At 43.0% G+C, this 23,700-nt stretch overlaps 1 protein-coding gene across 6 annotated transcripts; it reads left to right on the top strand.

Moving 5' to 3' along the window:
• The first annotated feature begins 10,739 nt into the window (after positions 1-10,739).
• YPEL5 (yippee like 5) lies at positions 10,740-20,256 on the top strand. Of its 6 annotated transcripts, XM_081000347.1 has the most exons (4): positions 10,740-10,949; positions 11,917-12,042; positions 17,336-17,496; positions 18,153-20,256. In XM_081000347.1, exons 3-4 carry the CDS (start codon positions 17,356-17,358, stop codon positions 18,375-18,377), a joined length of 366 nt encoding a protein of 121 aa, XP_080856473.1. In that variant the 5' UTR covers positions 10,740-10,949; positions 11,917-12,042; positions 17,336-17,355; the 3' UTR covers positions 18,378-20,256. The 6 variants fall into 6 exon arrangements, with proteins under 6 accessions (XP_080856473.1, XP_080856471.1, XP_080856472.1 ...); XM_081000345.1 differs by lacking the exon at positions 11,917-12,042 and having other exon boundaries at positions 10,742-10,949; XM_081000346.1 differs by lacking the exons at positions 10,740-10,949; positions 11,917-12,042 and adding an exon at positions 10,968-11,090.
• The last annotated feature ends 3,444 nt before the right edge of the window (positions 20,257-23,700 follow it).

Raw genomic sequence — 23,700 nt, 5'->3', positions numbered from 1 at the left:
GGCTGGGAAGTGATGTGGGGAGTTTTAGGAGGAGAGGGATTGGCAAAAAATAATCTCCTCATCTCTTTGTTAGCAGATACCACCACTGGATTGAGTGTATTCCACTGAATGTTTTAAATCAGGGGTAGGCAACCTAAGGCCTGTGGGCCGGATGTGGCCCAATTGCCTTCTAAATCGGGCCCGTGCACTGTCCGGGAATCAGCATGTTTTTACATGAATAGAATGTGTCCTTTTATTTAAAATGCATCTCTGGGTTATTTGTGGGGACTGCCTGGTGTTTTTACATGAGTAGAATGTGTGCTTTTATTTAAAATGCATCTCTGGGTTATTTGTGGGGCCTAGGAATTCGTTCATCCCCCCCCCCCCCCAAAAAAAATAGTCCGGCCCACCACATGGTCTGAGGGACGGTGGACCGGCCCACCTCTGAAAAAGGTTGCTGACCCCTGTTTTAAATCTTCTTCATGCTTCCCTCAGAGTGCATCAAAGAACAAGAAGTAGGGAGGGCACATACATGTGGGAGAAGCAGCCACAGCTTAATGCCAGAGTCATCCGCCTCCCAACTTTATTGATCTCTGCCCATCCCACACCTCTAAAAAGTGCCTGAACTGGAGGATCTGTGATGCATGCGCCAGATATAAACCCAGTGAACAATAAAAACAACCTGGCTTAATTCTTTCCTTTACTCACCGGCCTGCAAATGAAGGACAGTGTAGACTGTATTTCCCCCCCCAAAATGGCAGCCTAGAGCGTGCCCAAAGGCCTGAAAGTGAAGCACCATCTATCGTCTCTGCTGCTTTTGAGACTATATCACATAGGAGACCATGGGCGTAGCCAGGATTTATGTTTGGGGGGGGGGGAAGCCTTTATGTTATTGGAGGGCAGTTAGTTAGATATTTTTATTCATTTACTTGATTTTAGGGGGAGCAGCTGGCCCCTGCCTCCCCTTGGCTATGCCTATGTAGGTGACCCTATTTTTGTGATTGTGTACATACACCAAAAGCATTCACCCTACTCTCTAGGTGCCTACAAGGCCTCCCCCCCACGCCAGAAAGGGATTTTATCCCTGAAGTTTCGTGAAAATACCAAATGGGAGAAAAGTTCATACAAACCATCACTACTAAATCATATCAAGAGAACTATGTCAGTGTGGTGTAGTGGTTAAGAGCGATACTCCTAATCTGGGGAACAGGGTTTGTGTCTCCGCTCCTCCACATGCAGCTGCTGGGTGACCTTGGGCTAGTTACACTTCTTTGAAGTCTCTCAGCCCCACTCACCTCACAGAGTGTTTGTTGTGGGGGAGGAAGGGAAACGAGAATGTTAGCCGCTTTGAGACTCCTTCGGGTAGTGATAAAGCAGGATATCAAATCCAAACTCTTCTTCTATGCTGCACTCAGCACTCGTTCATATGATTCTCAATCCATAAAGCTGGTCAGGGAGACTAAACAGGCGACCCCCCCCCCCTCACCCCACTCTGGAACCACTGGCAATTTCATTGCATGGTATAATGCATGTCCAAGGCCAACAGATTGAGGGTTAAGAACATAATCATATAAGGCTCTATTCAGACAACATTGCCATTAGGCTGAGTGACCGTTGTGAGCTACATCACATTTAAAGACAGACGAGAAAATGGTTGGCTTAAAAATTAACTTTGAAAACTCCAATATTATGTTTTCAGTATCAAACCAAGAGATCAATTACATCTTCAGAAATTATTGAGTAGTTGAATTCATCCCCGGTCCTTTCAATGCTTGGGACTAAATATACCATGAAAGTTGAGCAAATCATATGACCTAAATTCCTCCCTCGCTGATACAGTGAACAAAGAAACTGATTAAACAATGGAAAAACAGGAACTTACAACTCCTTGGGTGGCTTGCTGCAGTCCAGATGAAGGTCATACAAAAATATCTCTACCTATGCCATGTTCTCTACATCGTGCTCTGGTTGGTGCAACTGAAGCAATAGCAGGACATTCTAAATGACTATGTATTTCAAGGTAAAAAGCCTAGGCTCCCATTGAAACATCTGTATGTTGAACCAGCTGGAGGGGCATAGGGGCTCCTAAGCTTGGTCTTATATACTATGCATTCTTTCAGCTCTGCATTATTATCAGCATCCTTACAAAGACATCTAAACATGGATCAATATAGAAGTAATTTGTTAAAAGGGAAATGCATATGGGTACAACCCTTGCTTAAAAAATAAAAAATAAATAAAATTAGCTGACATTCAAAACCTCTTTATCAAAAATACCTTCTCTACACGGAAAAAATCCCTGACATTGCACCTCACCTCTTTATTATCTATTACTCACCATCCATCAATTCAAAACAATGCTCCTAAATGAACAACATCGTCCTGAAAGAATGAGCGGCTTTTAAGCTGTTGGGAGTTTACAAGAATGAAAGTGTTATGTACTGCAGTTCTCACCCTGGGCCAGCAGGAGGATACTGTAGATAGTTTTCACTCAGGTCTACATATGCAAATAAGGGATTGAAAGTGATGTTCAGTCAGTGATTGGATAGTTACAGAAAGTGGTTACTGTTGCGTTGTAGTGGAGCTCTATATAAGCAGGCTGGCTGAATGAACCCTTCAGTTCAGTTCTATTCTGGCCTGTGAATAAACAAGAGCTGTTTGAAGAATTGCTGTGTCGTCTGATATGTTCACCCACAACTTAACAGAAAGAACAGTCACTATAGAGCAACTTCAAGCTGATATTGGAAACCTAAATGGTTAAAAGCAGAGGAGCCCTGCCAGAAAAAAAGTTAGACTTTGTTTGGTCAGTGTTTTCATCACCAAAGAGTGTTTGCAGTCTGAGCTATACCGTGAACAAGGCCATAGTAAGATATTTAGTCCTACCTCACAGCATTTTTTTTCAACCACTGCGATAAGCAGCATTTGACTATTTCTGGAAAAGGAAGACGCAGGAAGATTAATTAGCTTTTTCAGGGCAGTTCTGGGAGTAGCCTTAGAGTCCTGTTGACAGGAATGGAAGAGTATTGCTTATGAATAAGAACCTAATTATCTCCTCCCATTGTGAGAGTGCTCTCAGTACTCTTTGTGCCACATCAGCCCCTTCCTTAAAAAAACAAGCCTACTTTTCATCAATATGTGTGGAAACTGTCCAAGGGTAGTTACAGATGGGTGTATCTGAAGAAGTGTGCATGCACACGAAAGCTTATACCAAGAACTAACTTAGTTGGTCTTTAAGGTGCTACAGGAAGGAATTTTTTTATTTGTCCAAGGGTAGGGCAGAGTTACCTCAGGCTTTTGTACCTGATTTTGCTGATCAGTATACATAGCTCTTGCCTTCATCTGTCTCCCACTCTAGGAACAATAAAGCTCATATCTATGTATAACTGGAGGCACAATAACATGGGTTCATCCATATCAGTTAATTACAAGGTAGCTTCAGCCACTTACATTCTCTGGCAGTCACAGGAAGTTAATAGGACAACCTCTCAAGGTTTATAGCAATGTTCCAGATGATCGAGATAACAAAGGGACATCCAGGAAAGTTTTTGCTAAGTGAGTTTCCAATGTAGGCAAGAACATAAAATAACATTTAAAAAGTGAATCTGTTTATTCACATGCATTTATTTAAATATTTATAAGCTGCCTTTCTGGGCTGAGTTGACCCAAGGTGGCAAAAGAAATGCAAGCATAAAAATATACAGCATTTGTAACAAAGCTTAATAAGTTCAAAATAAACAACCCTGGCGCATCAAAATATACTTCCACCACTTTGAAAAATCAGTTACAGAGACAAAACAGTGAAACATCCATACAAAACAATCAATAATACACTTCAAGGACCAAAGATTATTGTGGTATCCAACAGATTTTTAAACAGCATAAACCAGCGGTGGCCAACATGGAGCTCTGCAGATGTTTTTGGACTATAATTAGCAGCAGACCCAGCCTGAATGGCCAATGGGAAGGGATGATAGGAGTACAGTGGTACCTCGGGTTACAGACGCTTCAGGTTACACACTCCGCTAACCCAGAAATAGTACTTCGGGTTAAGAACTTTGCTTCAGGATGAGAACAGTAATTGTGCTCCTGCGGCGCGGCAGCAGCGGGAGGCCCCATTAGCTAAAATGGTACCTCAGGTTAAGAAGAGTTTCAGGTTAAGAACGGACCTCCAGAACGAATTAAGTTCTTAACCCGAGGTACCACTGTAGTAATCCAATCTTCCACCTTGTTGGTGGTTTCTTCTGATGGGTTAATGACTGGCCTTTGTTTGTTAATGGCTTGTCCCCTGTCAGCTATGTCAAGGTGGGCCAACTTTGGCTTTTTTTGCACAATAGCTTTTTGGGTGTGATCACCCACTCGCCACCGAGCCAAAGCCGCCTGGAAATTTAAGAGGTAAAAATTCCCCTGGATGGGTATGCAGGTTCACCAATAAAGGATTATCCTAAACTTAACCCCGCAGTGTTTGGCACAGTTTTAACCAAAGTTTAATTAATTATTCTACAAATTCCAGAAATTATGGGTGCCCCTGCACCCACAACTCAGGGATTCTTAATGCATTATTAAAATGTGACACCAGAGGGAGCTGCACAGCACCTAGCAACGGGCAGCAGGGAGACAGAAAGAAACCATGGTAAAAATTGCTAACTTCAGCTTTTGTATAAAACTTGAAAAGCACAAAAGTTGAAACTGTCAGTGTTTGTAAAAAGCAAAAAAAGAAGAAGGAAAGGGTTCTGACCTCCCTTTGTCTCCTCAGCCCGGTCCTCGGACACTTGTCGGCACAAAAGAGTCCACGAGAATATCCTTGCAGAGTTTTATTCTTAAAAGTCTTTGTGCAAAACACGACTGAACAACTATACACACCAGCACCAATCAACCAACCAACCCAAACACCAGCCTCAGCAACAAACTAACATTTCTCACTTATATATACAACTTGGTGCAGACCGCTGAGTCATGCTGACCCAGCTTTATTCGCATTAAAGAAACAGCGGCCATTTTAGCCGTGACACCCCTTCTGTTTCTTAAATGCGAAAAACCCCAACAGAAACAATACATACATGCATTATATACATAAACCCAGTTTTGTCATCAATTCATTATGGCATGTTGCTGGCAAAGGCTTGGTAAACAAATCAGCAATATTATCTTGTGATTGACAATACTCCAGTTTGATCACCCCATTCTGTACACAATCTCTCACATTCACATGACGGATAGCAATATGTTTTGATGCAGATTTCATTATTTCTGAGCCCACTAATGCAATGCACGATTGGCTATCTTCATACACTTGGATAGGCAAATCTACTTTACAATCTAGATCTTTTAGTATCTGTATAAACCACATGATTTCATTGCATGCTAGCGATAGGCTCCCATATTCTGCCTCACAGGATGAGGTCACAACAAATCCTTGTTTCTTTGACCTCCATCCAATTATGGAATTGGCAAACATCATGACCATTCCATTTGTAGATTTTCTGGTAGCTACACAGCTTCCCCAGTCCGCATCAACAAATACTTCTAGTTTTTCGTCTTGTGTACTAGATATCTTTAAACATACATTTAATGTCTCCTTTAGATATCTGATAAGCCTTTTCAAAGCACACCAATCAGCAGTACTGGGTTTAGATACATGTTGGCTCAGAACATTTGTAGCACATGCAATGTCTGGCCTTGACCACTGGCTTAAGTACAACAGTGATCCTATTTTTGAGTGATACAACTCAGGCTGATCAAATTCATCATCACACAGTGTCTTTGGGAAATCTGGTGTCATGGGAGTCTGAACTGGCTTGCAGTTTTCCATGCCAAACTGCTCTATCAAATGAAGAATTTTCTCTTTCTGGCTCAATAGGAAGCTTCCATCTGCTTCCTGCCTTACTTCTACTCCCAAGTAATTGCTTACAGGCCCTAAGGCTTTAAGCTTAAACCTCTTTTCCAGTTGACTTGTGAGCTTCTGGATCTCATCTGTGGAACTCCCTGCCACAAGCAAATCATCAACAAAGACTAAGAGCATTAGATATTTGTTGCCTGTCCCCTTGGTGTACAGGCATGGATCAGCCACACTCCTTTTAAAACCAATTTTTACAAGGGCTTCATTTAAACACTGGTTCCAACACCTTCCACTTTGTTTGAGACCGTAAACAGCCTTTCTCAAACGCCAGACTGCACCATTCCCCTCTTCAAAACCAGGGGGTTATCTCATTAACACTTCATGGTCTAAATTTGCATGCAGATATGCAGCATCAACATCAAAATGGTGCATTGCTAGTTGTCTTACAGCAGCAATGGAAAGCATTAAACGAAAAGTTTCACTCTTTACAGTGGGAGAAAACACTTCATCATAACTCTCCCCTTTAATCAGAGTGAACCCTCTGGCTACTAATCTGGCTCGAAAATGTGGTTCCCCAGATGCAAGGGTTTTCCTTTTGTAAACCCACTTGCATGACACCACTCTGCCACCAGGTGGTGGCATTATGACCTCAAACACTTCGTTGCGTTTAAAAGAGTCCATTTCTTCTTTCATGACTTGTTCCCACAAAGCACGTTCCCCAGGGGGTAAGTCTAAGACTTCATTATAACTTTGTGGTTCCACACAACTCACATTCCATACTCTCACTCCTCCTAGGGTCAAACGTTGAGGAGGTACACCCTGGTTTGAACGCTGGGAGCGTCTAGGCACAACTACTTCTCCTTCCCCCCTTATCTCTGGCTCTTCTTCCTCTTCTTCTAGAGAAGAAGTATTATCTATTGCCACATCCTTTGGGGAAATCTGTGCCTCCTCCTCATCCTGCTCCTGTGTTGCCAATGGCTGAGAAGAAGCCTCTTCTCTTACTTGCAGGGGCAGTAGGCAATCTGGGTTGGCATGGATCGCAGTCCATCTGTCCTGGTCAGCAAAGTCTGTGCTTCATGACAGAATCACGCGTCCTGGGTGTAAATTGAAACGCCACCCTTTGCTATAGGACTGATATCCCACAAACCGCAGTTTCTGTGCTCTAGCGCCCCCTTTCTGGCACTGAGCTTTGGGGATATTTACATGTGCCCAAGCACCCCAGTTATGGAGCATTGTCCACTCTGGTTCTTTCCCAAACAACACATGATATGGAATATCTTTTATAGAGCTAGACCAGGTTCTATTAATCAAAAAGTTCGCTGTCAGAAAAGCCTCGCCCCACAGCCTATGGTTGTGACCCAATCCTGCATCCACTAGCAGGCAGTCCTTTACTGACTGTATTACATCCCCACGTCTTTCACACAGACCATTTTCAGCAGGGCTATAAGGGTTAGTCAAACGGTGAGTGATCCCCTTACGTCGCAACCATGCCCCAAATTGTTTGTTCAGAAATTCTCTGCCCCTATCTGTTTGCAACTGCACAACAGGACGAGGGAAGAGCTTTTCAGCTTGGGTAACCCATTCTCTGAATGTGGGGAAACACTCAGATTTCTGCTTTAACAAAAACAACCAACTAAAACGTGATTTATCATCTATTACCAGGAAAGCATATCTGGCACCCCCTTCAGTCTTCTGTGGGAAAGGGCCTATCACGTCACAATGGACAAGTTCTAAAACCTCTTTAGATACTCTGTCACTTTTAGAAGCCACAGGCTTCCTCTTAGATTTGGCTATTTTACATACATTGCAATCTAGGAAACAGTTACACCTATTTACTTTTAGGTTGTTGCACACCTTTTGCATCTCTGAAAGCACACGGAAATTGGCGTGACCCAGTTTTCTGTGCAGTTCATGTACACACCCCTTATGAACTGGCAAATTATCCTGAACCACCTGGGCTGCTTTAACAGGCTTGTCCTGCATTACATATAACCCATTTTCCATCTTTGCGTGGCCACATACCTGAGTTCCATTCTTTATCAGTGAGTGAACTTAACACTATACCCTGCTTTAATCAAACAGCTTACAGACAGTAAACAATAGTCCAAACTGCTGACAAACAGAGTCTCTGGTAGAGTAGCGTTCAAGCACTGCAGGAAACATGTTCCCTGGCCATCAATCTTGCTTCTACGACCATCAGCAAGATAGATTGAGTCTTTTCCATCAGCTGGCTTCTCCAGGGTCTTAAAGTCCTCCCGACTGTTGCAGATAATCCTGCTGCTCCCAGAGTCCAGCAACCATGTTCCTCGAGGTATCTTCCTCTCCTCTCGAGAAAATGCAGAAACAAACTAAGCAGAACGCGTGTTCTTCTTCTCTGAAGAGAACCCCTTCTGCTTATGTTTCTGCGTCGATTGCTGTCTCTGCTCCATGTCGTCTCCTGGAAGTCTTGCCCTGCATTGATGTTGGAGATGCCCGGGTTGGTTGCATCTATAGCACCTCCTCACCGCCATGGCCAAGTCCAAACCTTGGCGTTGCTCCATTGGCAGATTCTGCTGCTGGCCCCCTTGGCTGTAACTCCTCCGCTCTTGGAGTTCAACCTGTCTATCTGACCTTCTTTCTGCTTCTTCGGTCAATCTTCCAACCACATACTCAAGGGTCAGATCTCGGGGATGCATACTCTCCATGCTGTTAATCACAGGCAACCAGTTTTCAGGCAAACTTGAAAGGATAATGTATGTTTGGTCAGTCTCATCATAACGCTTACCTCTCTGCTGTAGTTGAAGAAACAGAGATTTCAGCGTTTGAAGATGAGTTGCCAAACTCTCACCTTCTTTCATAACAGCCCTGAACAGCCTTCTGGTAAGAGAAATTATAGGTCCAGCAGTTTCTCTGACATGCATTGCCCTTAATAAATTCCAGCACTCAAACGCTGTGCTGGCATTTGCTACATGCAATAACTGAGAGTTGCTCAAACAGAGCATAATTTGGGCACGGGCCCTTTCATCCAGCCGTTTTTTCTCAGCAGAGTCCCATCTCAAAACCTCAATTTCAACACAGTCCCATAGTCCATCTCTCCTTAACAACTGTTGCATTTTAATTGACCAACTCAGCCAGTTGCTCTCTGAGAGAAGTTCAAAAGGGATGCCTCCCCCAATATTTACAACTTGGGAAGACTGGAAATCTGCCATCTCTGCTGGTGCTTGCTGAGCCCCTTCTGTAGGGCCTCCAGCAATCTCTCCTGACTCTCTCTTTAGAATCTGACTGGATGGTCCTGGCTGGCACTCACCGGCTTCTAGCTGCTGCCTCTGTTGACCCTCAGGTCCTGCCTGGCCCTGCAACTGGTGTAGCCGCTCTGTGTGTCGCCTGCTGTGGTCCTCTAGCAGTTCAAACTGTTCCAGTAGCCGACACTGAGTGCTTTGCTGATCCTCAGATCCTAGCCGCTCCAGCGTCACTGCAGAGTTACAGCTTGTCACCAACTGCTCCAACGCACAGCCACTGGCTTCATACACCACCAGGACTCACCAGCTCCCTGCTCAGATGCTGTCAGTCATTTTGCACTCTGCACATGCTCAGAAACACTGGGCCCATAACCTGTCAGTGTTTGTAAAAAGCAAAAAAAAAAAAAAAAAAAAGAAGGAAAGGGTTCTGACCTCCCTTTGTCTCCTCAGCCCGGTCCTCGGACACTTGTCGGCACAAAAGAGCCCACGAGAATATCCTTGCAGAGTTTTATTCTTAAAAGTCTTTGTGCAAAACACGACTGAACAACTATACACACCAGCACCAATCAACCAACCAACCCAAACACCAGCCTCAGCAACAAACTAACATTTCTCACTTATATTCTCACTTGGTGCAGACCGCTGAGTCATGCTGACCCAGCTTTATTCGCATTAAAGAAACACGGCCATTTTAGCCGTGACAGAAACTGCTACATTTATTTTAAATCACAAGAATAAGTAACAATCCTTCTCAAATACAAAATAAAATGCTTTAGCACACAAATCATTTTGAATGATCTCCTGAGATGCGATGTTAAAATTCAAGTCTCTTAAAAGTGCTGATGCTTGGGCATGTCCAATGGATCTCGTTGCCAAGACAACTAGCCTCTTTTGCAGCATTGCTGAACGTATGTAATTTTTAAAAAACAAGTTTGAGCTTTGAGATACTGTACTGCGTTCAAAATATAAAGGTAAAATATCAGGAATTTATAAGATACTGTATAGCAAAAGCTAATCTGTATAAAACTGTGCCCACCAAAGGTCAGTACTGCTTCCTTTTAAGGTCTGCACCCTGGGCAGCTGCCTAATAATAGCACTGGCATTGCCCATGACTTTGTATGTGAAATTAAGATATATATTTTTGCACCTCCTTGCATCACTTTACACTAGTGTACACAGGGTTGGTTCGCCATTTTTTGGCCTTCAGAGCTGGCTAGCCACCTCTGTGCAAGGCTGGCGGTTGGGGGTGCGGGAAAAAATACAAAAACGAAGCTGGTGCTGATTGCAAGCCATAAAATCAGCTTTAAAGACTCGTTTCCAGGGCGGAGACTGCGCACTGGGCTAAGTCTGAGCCAAGCGCTGCTACAGGTATCAGGTAACACTTAAGTCAAGGTTCTGAGGCAAATAAACGACCAGTATCTGGGATCAGCAAAAGCAAAAACCACCACCCCAAACTAAGCCACATTATAGCGCCGGCGGCCTCTAAGCGTCGCCAACAGAGACCAAATAAAGGCATTAAGCTGCGCGGCGCCTGGCTCTTTAAGGAGGCCCCGCCTCTCTCCCGCTTTGCGCCCCGCCCCATATCGGCGTCCGCGCGCCGCCGGCGAGGAGAGCGGGGAGGCGCGGCACGTGCCGGGAGGGGCGTGGCCACCGAGCCAGCATGGCGGCGGAGGCGAGGCGCCGTTGGGGTGGGGCGTGGCTTCGAGCGGGGAAGAGGCGGAGCCAGGGGCGGGGGCGGAGGAGAAGGGCTGGAGAGTGAGTCTCACCCAGCCAGCTGAGTTGAGAAAGAGAGAGAGAGAGAGAGGCCGGCGCTGTTTAAGCAGCGGCAGGGGAAGGAGACGCGACACCCACCCCCCACAGTCGGTCAGTTGGTTGAGGCCGTCGCGTGGCCAGTCAGTCGCTGCGTCCGCCCGCAGGTAACGGCTGTTGCTCGCGCCGGGGGGGGGGGGAGAGGAGGTTGGTCGGGGAGGCGGGTCGCTGAGGAGGTGGGGTCTGCCTGGCTGCTTCCTTCCCGTCTCACCCCCCCCCCCCCTGCTTCGGCGAAGACCCTTGTGCGTGTTGGTGTGGTGTTTTCCCTGCGTGTTTTCTTAACCCACGCGCAAAACGCCCCCCTCCTTACTTCGCTTGAGGAATAAACAATAACAGCCTCCCCTCCCCCCCAAACCAGGCCCCTCCTTCGCCTTGTCACAATAACGTCCTCGCCCTCCTCTCCCCCCCTTGTCCCTTTGCATCATCCCGCGGCGGCCGCATCCCCCCCCCCGCCGCCGCCGCCAACTCCTCATCCTCCTCCACATCCTCGAGCGCAATAACAAGCCCTCCTGCTGGAGCTTGGGCGGCCCAGCCTCCTCCTCCGCCAGCCCTGTCCCTCCCCGAGAGCGCAAAAGGCAACGTCGGCCGCAACAACAACAACAACAACGTCGACAACACAACGCCCTTTGTGCAGCCTCAGCCGCGTACAAACTGTAAGCTCTTTTTCTTTTCCCCTCGCCACCAATGGATCCCTAACCTCAACCAAAAACAGTGAAGGGTCCTGGGGGCCTTGTTCCGCTGCTGTTACTGTCTTCTTGTAGCTGTTGCATGACTAGCAAGTTCTTTGTCGTGTTAAAAAGTCCGCTTTCTTTGTTTTCTTCTTCCCCCTTTACCACCTTGAAAAGCTGCTTTTTCGTGTCTGGACGGCCGGGTCTGTTTGAGATGTTCACAAATAGATCAATTACTATAGCCTCAAACACTTAACAACTGTAAATTACATATGTTGGAAAACAGGTCAGGCTCTGCTTCCGGTCTTTTCCTTCTTTGCTTCTTTCCCCTACCCTGGCTGCATTATTCTATGATCCAAAACAGGCCAGGGACAATAACTTTTCTCTCTCGTTTTGCCTTAAACAGATATTGGCACCTTGCTTTTCAATTACAGGAGGACACCTGCTCAGAATTATTAGTGCCCCCGTCACTTCGTTGTTCCAAATGCTCTAGCTTTGGATTAGTATGGTCACTTCCTTGATTTATAATCCTATAAGCAGCCTCAGCATTCTTCCCTTAATTTACAAATGAGTGAGATCAGTATTTCCCAGAGCAGAGTGTTGATAGGAAGTTGTTTTTGGGGGGAGAGACTGTTGATTTGCTTTTCTGACGGTGTGGTACCAGTGACTTGGGGCCCACAGGTCTCCCTTGTCAGCTGTTTCCTCTTATTTGTTGTCAAATCGCCTGTGCTTCTGGGAAAGTCTCATTCTCAAACCAGACATGGGCAGAACCTTTGCTGATTGGATGTCATACGCCATGTGACCAGAATCAGGGTGCGCTCCCTTCCTCCACCACCTTCTTTGTGTGTAATTACTGTTTTGGATAATAAGAGCAGGACTGTATGTTCTGGGTCTTCTGGGGGAGGTGGCAGAAACACACTCCTCTTGCGGTGCTCTGCAGTGGCTGTTGAGAGAGGTGGATCCTGCTGCAGTGGGGGTGCTGCTGCTGTTACTGCTGTCGTCTCGCTTTACTGTCTACCAAACAGAGCAGCTGCCCAAGTGATTAAAACATTATCAGAGCGGAACAGGCTCTGCTTTCCTTCCCTTCTAATGTTTTAGTTCTTTATCCCCAAGTATGGTTGTATATGACTCATAATGATATCTGCATTCTTTAGAAAGGGTGGATTTTTTTTAATTTAACTGTTGAATAGTGATTTAATTCTTTTTCAGATCCTTCCTACCTCCCCTTCCTGGTGATGTATCACCTTCTAAAATGTCTTTAGGGTCACCATATAATTATGGATATTTAGGGGCTTTATTTTATATATATCACCTTGAGCTCAAACTTAAAAAAAATAATTTAGGATGTAGTGTTGATAACATTTAGTACTCAGCATCTCATTGAAATCAATGGCTGGTTCAAACGAAGTTTATCTCATGTTGCTCAGCTTACTGTTGTGCAACAAGGTACATTTTGCAAACATACTGAAAGCATCATATAAAGTTACCTAAGTAACAGTAAAGTGTTTGAAGCACTTTATTTTGATTCTCCTTACAGCAATCCTATAAGACAAGATATATGTGAGGCAGAGAAGGTTTGTCATGAGGTAGTGGAAGGTGTGAAATATGAATCAGATACTACCTTATTATCAGTCTCTTACTTCTCTATGCCAGTATATAGTACCAGCATGAAATACCACATTGCAAATAGCTCTTCTCCCATGATATCAAGAGGAAGAGGAAACATGTATACCACTGTTTTGTACCCTCATACGTGGCCAGGGCATTCTCTGAAGGCACAAGATGCAATCACTTTGCTGCACCTCTAGATGTGATCGGTGTCTGGGTGGGAGACTTCCTGTGAAGTGACTTGTGCAGACTTATTATTCCATAATGGATGAAAAAAGGTAAGGGAAATGGGAAAGGAATTGCCTTTATTTTTTCTGAACTCAGGAACCTGTGGACCATGGGAAGCCTACATGTAAGACAATAACCTCAATGATAACAAAATTATAGAAAGTCAGTGCTCCGTGTTAAGGATTTCCCAGAGTTCTTAGAATTCCTAAGTAGGGGAAACCCTACATTAGAGCTCCCATATCTTAAATAAGTTGCAAGTTATCTCAAGCATGCATCTTTTGAAATGGTACTTAAAGGACACATACAACCAATGTATTTTATTTACAGAAAAACATTTTTCATCTTATTCTGGATCTGGACTCTGATACTCCACAAACAACTGTACTTACAGTGGTACCTCGGGTTACATACGCTTCAGGTTACAGACTCTGCTAACCCAGAAATATTGCTTCAGGTTAAGAACTTTGCTTCAGGGTAAGAGCAGAAATTGTGCTCCGGCGGCGCAGCGGCAGCAGGAGGCCCCATTAGCTAAAGTGGTGCTTCAGGTTAAGAACAGTTTCAGGTTAAGTACAGACCTCCAGAACGAATTACTGTATTTTTCGCTCTATAGGACACACTTTTACCCCTCCAAAAATTAAGGGGAAATGTTTGTGCGTCCTATGGAACGAATGCAGGCTCCCCCCGCGCTCTGGAGGCTACGCGTTGCTTTCGCTGAAGCCTGGAGAGCCAGAGGGGTAGGTGCACAAGGCGTGGCTTCTGACTGGCTGATTGGCCCCAGAAACAATGCCAACAGCCGAAACGGATGTTCAACTTCTGAAAAACATTCACAAACCGTAACACTTACTTCTGGATTTGTGGCATTTGGGAGCCGATTTGTTTGTCAACTAAGCTGTTTGGGAACCGAGGTACCACTGTACATGATTTTGGCTTTATACACTATCCCTGGAACATAACCCCCATATTAGTTGAGTCAGCTGTATACCATGCAAGGGGCTGTTTAGAAACTTGTGACTATATTTAATTTTGAATTCTTTGTTGTTAGAGTTAACACTGATTATCTGTTTCATTTTCTCATCAAAGACAGATAATGTTAATAACTGGGAAGCAATTTTGTGAGATTTTAAAATGAGTGCTTAGTGTTTTTACATATAAGTTGCCATCTCAAAACCCTATGAAAATAGTTGTAGTACATCATTTCCATTGACATCTAGTGAATTCAGTGCACTTTACATGTAGAAGTTTCCAAACAGTTATGTATATTGGTGGCATTTAAGTGTAGAAGAGCTCATTTTAGGAATTTGAATATTGTGTAAATTGAATAAATATGAGTGTAAAATATCCATTATTTGCTTAATTATTTTTTTAAAATAATCAGATGACTTTATCTAAAACAAGCATGAGAGTTGTAATGCGCTGTTGAATGGTGTCTATAAGAATGTGGGAAGGAAAGCACCTCAGTCATAAGTAAAACCTGCACGTGCATGCTGCTTGCAAGGACGCCTGGGTCTTCTAGGTTTCCATTTTGCAGGAAAGTAGAATACTGTACAGCCAGTATCCTGGACACTTCAGTACTGTCTCAAGCGTTGCTGTTGTCTTTGTCTTTCCCATGGGACCAGAAAAGCAGAAGTCTTTATGGCAGGAATATGATGTTAAAAAATTATTTTGAATCTTCTTCATATACATCTGCATTTGGGGAGTTTTAGTGACATTGGGTAGAAAAGGCAGAGTAACAGAATCCAGGTTATTGTAGTGGATGTTCTCAAACTTCCAAGCAATAGATGAGTAACTTATTACACCAGTACTCTGGCCATAGAAGGGTGGGTAACAGTATGAGATTGTTCTCAGTGTTAGAAACTCAGATATATTAGCAAGATGCCAAATAGCTCCTTAAACTAAGGTTACAGTCACCAAAATGGAATGTCTAGTTGCCATTTTGGGGTATTGGTGTCTGAAAACAGTCCAGATCCAATGATCCCCAGGCATGTACCTTCAGATGGTGAAGATTGTCAGGCACCATCCTGGCACCCAGGCATCTTCACTTGGTTGTTAAGTGCTCGATAGGCAGGTGCAAAATGCACCTGGGTAATTTTGAACACCTGATTGTTCTATTCAGGGGAGTGCCTTTGTCACTAGTAAGATGGCTGGATTTGGATTCTCCAATGTTCTGGGACAATGCATTAGGCTTCTTGAAAGGGAAAATACCTTAATTAGGCTTGCTGCATTGTCTAGCCATCTAATGTCTTCTCTAACTGGCTGTGGCTTCCCAGGATCTTGGGCAGAGAGGTATTTCCCAGCATTGTGACCTAAGGTTCCTTTACCTAGATTTACCTTCTAGTATGTTCATGTATTTAGATCTTTGCTTCCTAATCTGAAAAAGTTATGTGCCTTTAAAATTTGCACCAGCTCATTAGAAAGTGGTGCCAGATTTAGAATATAAATATCAGCATGGGGGGATAGGGTGTAAACTAGCCTTTTAATTGAGCACAATAATTACATGTAGTCAATGCTAACTTCTTGTTTAAAACTATTCAAGTAGTGGTAGGAATTTCCTTACAGCAGTAAAGAAAAAGGAATGCCCAGTTAGAATGAGTGGTGGCACCAGTTTCAAGAATAACTTAAGTACTTGAACCCGTTTCAATTCATGGAAAAAAGGATCTGTATAAAAGGAAGAAAATGTTGAAAAGTTTAATGATTGGTTGCCCTGAGGCTATGATTTTCTAAATTTAGTCCCTAGCATGAATACTCAGATCTTTGTGCTCAAATTGTTCATTTTAATAATAGGTTGTTTATCCAAATTCTACATATAGCCCACACAAGAACAGAAGTGACAATATAAAACAAAAGGAAAGTCACAGTGCGTTTGGATTTCTCTTCTCTCTAGCGCACTCTCTCTTTTCTTTTATGCCCCGCCCCCCGGTTAATCACTTCTACTGGGTGGGTTTTGATGGCTTTTTGTTGTTCAGCTTGCATCATTCTTGTGAGCCATTAGTAGTATTTGTTGTTTTATAATATGCATTTAGGATGTATGGTTATAAGTTTATAGGCACCCCATCCCTGGCTATAGCCAATATGTTGGTCAGACAAGCTTGCTTTCACATAAATTTATTGTGTTCCATTTTAAGCCAGTAATGGATGATATCCAGTGTTAGTCATACACAGGAGGAGATTCAGCTGGTTCCTCCCACCATTCCTCTGCATCCAACTAGTCCCTGACAACTTGATACCAGGGATTAAACCTGGGACTTTGCATGCAGCCATGTTCTATATCATTACGACATAGCCCTTTCCCCAGCTACTCTTCTTGGGCCCATCCATAGTCTTCTTTCAGCATCTCTGTTTGCTATACTTGGCACAGAACCTATGGGCCAAACTAGATATTTAAAGGATTTTTACCCTGCTCTTCAGTTAAAAAGGCTCCCAGAATAGCTTGCAAAGTTCAGTAGTAGAACAGTCCCTGTCCTCAGGCTTACAATCTAAAAGGCAAGAAGGAAAAAGAATTGAAAGGGGAGAAGAAAAAGCAAATGGACATTAGTTCTTAGAGTTCTTGAAATGATAAATTAGAATGGAAATTGTTCAAGGCAAGGAGGAGCCAAAAGTTGCAGGCTTCTCAACAGAGATAATGGAGAAGCCCTTCTGTCCCATTTCTTGCTCTGTTATAGCCAGTCACATGTGACAATATTCTGACTCCTTGTCAAAGAAAAGCAATTTTGGTTGCTGCAAGTTTCAGCAGAGGATTAGCTGGGATAAGGGGCTGCTGCACAAAACTGATTTTGCTCCCCACTGCTTTTCTCTCAGGGGTGTGTGTATGTGTGGAGAGGAGAATACACAGATTCTGTATTCTGAATGTAGCACTGCTGGATATTTACTCAACAGCTCTTACTGGAAATCTCTAACATAAATCTCTAACATGTTTTCCATCCCAGCTTTTTTCAAAGGTGTTGACATAAATTGGTGGCATTTTCAGCTTTGCTCTTTCTCTCTCCTTTTAGGGCTGTAGCATTCTTTAAAAATGGGCCGGATTTTCTTGGATCATATTGGTGGTACTCGCCTGTTTTCCTGTGCAAATTGTGACACAATCTTGACCAACCGCTCAGAACTCATATCTACTCGCTTCACAGGGGCTACTGGTCGAGCCTTCCTATTTAACAAGGTTAGTTAAAGAGACCTGCAACTCCTTAAGTGCCACCACACCCTGTTCCTGCAGTGCCTGTTATGGTGAAACAGAATTGCACGCTGGAGAACAATGTGATGTTAACAGTGGCTGAGGTTGTAGACTGCATGCTAAGTGGTTAACAAAATGGGAAAAAGTCAGCCCTCAGTTCCAGATTTGAAATGGGAAAGTAATAAATGCCGAAGCACTGGAAACAAGAAAGTAAGCAAAGCCAACTTGTGAAATACTCTTATCATCGTCTGAAAATCAAAGTCACATTTATAGGGAACCAACTGGTGAGAGGGATTATCAGAGGCCTATAATCCATAGTTCATTATAAAACACTAGGCAACTGTATTAATTTAATTAATATAATATACTGAGTGTTGTCTACTTTTTTCTTTGTAGAGCTCCTTTCAAATTTCCCCCAAATCAGTGGTTTGCTGTATTAGGCTGGGGCAGTTTTAAAACCTGGCACTGTCAGCTTTGGCAGCAGGTGTACTGGTCTGGATGCAGCCAGAGTGCTTCTTTCACAGAGTGCCCCAGGAAGGTCATTACTGTTAATGTGTCCCTGCAGTTAGAGATGAAGGCTCTAAGCAATTCCTCTGTAGATTAACTACATCTCAAATTCTTTCTATCCCTTTTATCTGCTACAGGTAGTAAATCTGCAGTACAGTGAAGTCCAGGATCGGGTCATGCTCACTGGACGCCACATGGTTCGTGATGTGAGCTGCAAGAACTGCAACAGCAAGCTAGGCTGGATCTATGAATTTGCCACTGAAGACAGCCAGCGGTATAAGGAGGGCCGTGTTATCTTGGAAAGAGCTCTAGTCCGAGAGAGCGAGGGGTTTGAGGAGCATGTTCCATCTGATAACTCATGAATGAACATCTCAGTTGTCTCCAGGCTTTCTCTGTTGAAACTTTAAAAAGAGAAAAATCAACAACAAAAAATATACTTACATACACTGTCACCTTAGCATCAGCGTTGGATTCATGAACTAGAGAGTGGGAAAGATTGTGAGAGAATTTCAGACGGAACTTTCCTTTATTTCTTTCTCCTTTTTTATCCCTTTCAGTTCATAGGGAATGTTGAATGGATGCTGTAACTTTGCTTTTTCTCTTAAAGTCTCAAATATGTAAGCATTTGAAGTTACAAATCCTCTGAAAGCAATTTGGAATATTTCTTTCATTTGAGAGAATACAGTTGGATTTTAGCTTGCAAAACCTGTTACATCAAAAGGAAAATTTTAAGTGTAGCAATCTTTTAATTTATTTCAATTTTTTGTCCTTCGTTTTAATTCGATTTTAGCCAGACTTTTCACCTGATCTGCTGGCTTAAGAGGTCCGAATTTATGATGAGTGCTAAAGGTTCAGTGTTTAGTCCAGTTTGTGCTGGCCGTTGATTCATATTCTTGTTGGGGTTCATTGGTAGTACAGAGCCTGTGCTTGTCTGTACCTTTTTTTTTTTGTAACCCAATTTTTTTTTCATTCCTCATTTACCTAAGCACCCCTTCCACCATAAGGCTGGTGTTGACTTTTTTTTTTAATAGGGCAAAACTGCTTGTCTTCTCAGTTTCCTGATGTAACTTACCCAATTATATAGACAAATGGCTGTCCAGTCTTGTGTTGCTTCAGAACTATGTAGGTAGTGATGGGTGGGACTTGAACAGTTGCTGCAGCTTTTTTTTTGTTTTTGTTTATTTGTTTGTTTCTTGGCTGACTTCCTTAAATAGAAAAGTTGCAACTCCTAATCTGAGAATTTCCCTCCTTTTTAATCCATAGCTTTGCATTAGAAACCTAACTATAAGGAAGAAGGGCATGCCAGCATGTACAGCCGTGCATACAACTAGGCATCTGATCTAAATCTGTTTAAATGGCTAACAACTTGTCTTCAAATGCTGCTTCTGATATCAAAGCTCTTACTCTTAGTTGCATCTTTCCATTGTGGTGCTGCACCTTTACTGCTTTCACCAGCAGAAGTTCATCTGGCTGTACTTAGTCACAGGTTATCTGGTGCTTCCTGTAGCAGTTACTTGTGTTGCAATACTGGATCTTGCTCACCCGAAAAACCTTTCTGTAGACTCTTTACTCAGGGGTGCCCAAATGTTGCTGCCAGCATGGCCTGCCAAGCTACATTTCTTGGAAGTCCAAGACCTGCATCTTAAAAATATTAATCACAATTTTGTACTCTCCTTGTCAGTACAAGTTACTTCCTAGACAAGGTTTTTGCCTTACTGTAATTGATCCTGAGCAATCAGATAGCACCTGTTAAGTTCTGCCGCTGAGCAAGGAATGCAAATAAAGCATCCATATATCTGGAGGATCAGTGATCCTTACTTCAGTCCTAACCACACTTGCACAGGCTGGGGCGAGGGGTTGCCTTTGCAAGTGCCTTTAGGAATACTGTTCCATGAGCCATGCCTCCCATATATAACTTTCAGACTGGATGAGGAGTTGTATCTTGCACTCCACATGTGGCATTCTGGCCATTGAGCTGTAGTTTGGGCACCCCTCTTAGCTTGATAAGTAGCTCTAATATGCAACTTAGAGGGTCAACATGTAGATTTGTGTACTGGAGCTAAGTCAAATCAGGATACTTAAACAATAGTGTACTTGTGCCTCAGATGAGTAAACTTTACTATTGATTTCAGTAGTTCCCGATTATTTTAGTAACTTAACTGGCAACTTGTGATTGGCAGTCCTTGATGTACTCTACATGTATTTTTGATGTTGCAGTACAATAAAGTATGTTTTGTCCTGCATGGTCTCCAGCTCTATGCTTCACTGGCAAGAACACTTCTTGAGACTTTTTGTTGTTGTTGCTTGTTTTAAATATACAAATGTAAGGAAGGAATGGCAGAGATTTACAGTGGAAGGAGATAGCTGTTGTTGTATATTGCAACACAGCTTGGTTGGAACAGTATGCCTGGCTTCCTGTAATGGAATCTCTTTTTGGTCTCTCCAGGCCAAAATAAAACCTTCCTTCTCAGGTGCAAGCTATGACAGCAAGAATTTATTTTGCTTTTTAAAGGGTGCGTTATTACAAGTAGGTAAAGCAACATGGATTGCTGTTTTCAGTGGAGTTGGGTGCATAGCAGATTCATTTCTATTTAGACAGTACATACCTTTTTGACTACAAACATGCATCTGTTAAAATTGTCCACCTTCCGCTCCTCCTCAGAATCGGATGCTGTAGGATGATCAGCTGTTCTGTTTGACAGTTTGGTTCCATATAATAAAATTTCTTACTTCAGATTGCCATAGCTTTCTAGAATCATACTCAACAACCATAAATACATCAATAAATGATATTATAATATCCCACTTGCGATTCCCAGCAACTGGTATTCTGAGGTATACTGCCTCCAGCCTGGAGAACATAGCTGTTGTTGCCAGTAGCCACTGATAGCCTTATACACCATGAGTTTTTCTAATCCTCTTAATGCCATCCAAGGTGGTGGCCATTACTTTTATTTGTTTCATAAGTGTCTCAATCACTATTCAAAATGCAATATCCTGCCCCCTCACAGTGGTTTGCCACATGTATAATAATGTAAAACCATATAAAATATAAACAAGACCTAGATGTGCCTTGAGTAGATTGCAGCATCTATTGTTCCTGTTTCCATCATATACTCTGGAGGTTTGGTGGAGAGAGACAGAAAGAGTTGTTGTGGGTCTGCTGCAAAGTTTTCCAGAGCATAACCCAACTAATGCATCCAGGGGTGCAAGGCACAGCACTAGCTGATTGGTACCTGAGGCTGTCCTGTTTTGGTACACAGGAAAACCTGTCCCTTTGGCTTTATAATGTAGCAATGGGGAAGCAGTACATCTGCTCAAGGCCAGAATACAAGAGCCCAACAGGGATAAACATCTTACCCAGCAAATAAATGTTTGGGAACAAAAAATATCAGCTGGAACCCCCGATCCAAGAGTGAGATAGTGCAGGGATAGCTGGAAAAACAACAGCTTGTGCCAAATCAACCAGCTGTGTTTTTTTTTTTTTTAAAAAAAAGATTTGATTGAATTGTTATGTCCACTTAGGGAAGATTGAAAATAATGCTAATAAAAGGAAGGAGTCCTTGGATGTGGCATACATTAGGGCTTGGAAAGCTGATTCATTTCTGTACCGCACAGCTAAAGCAGAGGAAATCCACTTAATGGATTTCTGTTCTCAGGCCTGTATGTAATAGCTCATTAGAGGAAATACTCCATGCCAACATTTTGGAGCAGCTTCAGCACTACACAGTAAGATGCAGTGCCATATTTCTCTGCGTGCTTATTAGACAAGACAGCAGCGGGATGCTTCCTTTGGATCTGCACTGAAAAATAACTGTAAATAACAATCTTGAGGGTTTCCAGAGTAGTATTCCTCTTAAGTCTTGCAGAAAAGGAAGTCTTATGGCGTCTCAAAGCTGCTATTTTTGGTGAAAAACATATACCCACAATTTTAGGTTGTGCAGTTATAGCTGATTGGGAGAATTTGCATGGCAAACCCTACTTTCCCCCCAAAGACTGAACTATTTGCAATAAGGAAAAAGATTGGAAAATCCACTGGGATAGCACTTGTTTTGATGCAATGTCATCTCGCCTTCCTACAAACAAATTGGGATGAATGTTCATTAAATAGAGTTTATTAATGCTTAATAAACAGGTCATCTGGAAGCAAAGGATTTAATATGGCATGAGCTTTTATAGATGAGTCTACTTTGTTAGGTGCATGGAGTGTTATCCTGAGTTACAGGTATGTATACAGATGGTTTGGGAGGGGGAGGTGTAAAAAGTGAGGACAGAAGCAAATGAATGGCAGGCACTGCTAATTAGGTAGATAATTTTGGCGATGCTGGTGGTGTAATTTTGTATTCTAAATTGTCTTAAAAGTCAAAATCTGAAAACTAGTTCCCAGACTGAGTACAATTGATATGCAGACCTTTCTGCTAAAAGATGCAGAAGTGATGAATACTTTTAAGTGATTTTAAGGAAAGACTAGAGTTTCTTCCAGACATTCATTGTAAAGTAGGAATTTATGTTTTGCGCTTAACGGGAGGAATTCAGTATTTCAATCTTCTGATTGTTCCAGTGGTGCAAACGTTTCTGCTTGTCAGGAAACGTTTCATCTTTCCACCCTATGCAGTGTGCTGAGGGTTCCCCCAACTCCCCCTCCCGAACCACTTGTGGGGGGAGGGGAGGAGGGGAAGTCCTGTTGCACAAGTGAAAGTCTTCCCACCCTTAAAGTGGATCAAAGTGTTCTAAGGACTTCATTTGGGAGACTTGCCAGAGCAGGGTGAAAAATAGCATGCAATTGTATGCCCTCCTGTTCTCTTAGTAGATCAGAAGTTGACTCAAAAGCCCTTCTGTGAGCACAATGGCATCAACTAGGCTCTACCCAAAGTGACTGGGGGATCACTTTCAAATTTGGAATACCTTTAAAAGTCAATTAGAAAACTAGTTGTAAAGGCCAGGAAATTAATGCATGGTGCCTTTTCCGTTAAAACAAATTAGATATAAAGAAGGATGCAGTTGTGATGGGGCTGGCAGCGGGGAGAAGGCCCAGATTTGTGGGTGTGGCTGGGCTGGGCTGGGCATTTTGCCTACTGTGGCAAAAAGGCTTGGTCCAGCCCCATGCACAATTGAACAGCTAACTGTCAAAAACAAAGAGATAAAACAAGAAACCACTCTGCTCAAAGAAAGCAGGCTCACAAGCTCCCTTAATATATTAAATTTTGATTCCACAGCTAATCACTGCAATTTGTCCTCGTCACTCACAAAAGAAGTGCTACTCATTTGCTCAGCAAGTTGGTTATTGTAGATTGCTGCTTCTTGGCTTTCAGAGGGGATAAATAAGGATATAACACAAAGAGTGCAATTTTCTTAATACATATTTTTGGTAGGCCAGGGCCAGATTTCTCCGTCTATGTTCTAGGTACTCTGATGTCCTTCAAGGAGACGATTTCTATTTGTGGACATAATTCTCTAAAAGATAGCTTGCCCACCTTGGCTGATCTTTCCCTGTAATTCTCAGCAATGGCAAAGTTGCTATTTTCTATAGTGCAATCACCAATTCACATGATGAGAACAAAGTTGCTGAAGAAAGGTTTCAATGAAGGTAGAAAGTTGTGAAAACCCATTTGATCTAGGACAGGGATGGGGAATATGGCCCTCCAGATGTTGCCAGTCTTCAACAGCTATAATCCCTGGTTGGGA

Source organism: Podarcis pityusensis (genome assembly GCF_964106645.2).
Source record: "Podarcis pityusensis genome assembly, chromosome: 3".
Classification (NCBI taxonomy): Eukaryota; Metazoa; Chordata; class Lepidosauria; order Squamata; family Lacertidae; genus Podarcis; species Podarcis pityusensis.
This window is presented reverse-complemented; position numbering and strand designations above follow the sequence as displayed.

Bases quoted from the DNA above. Each gene is read 5' to 3' on its own strand.
- YPEL5 (XM_081000347.1), top strand. From the start codon at position 17,356: ATGGGCCGGATTTTCTTGGATCATATTGGTGGTACTCGCCTGTTTTCC. The intron at 17,497-18,152 runs GTTAGTTAAAGA...TATCTGCTACAG, and splicing joins GAGCCTTCCTATTTAACAAG to GTAGTAAATCTGCAGTACAG.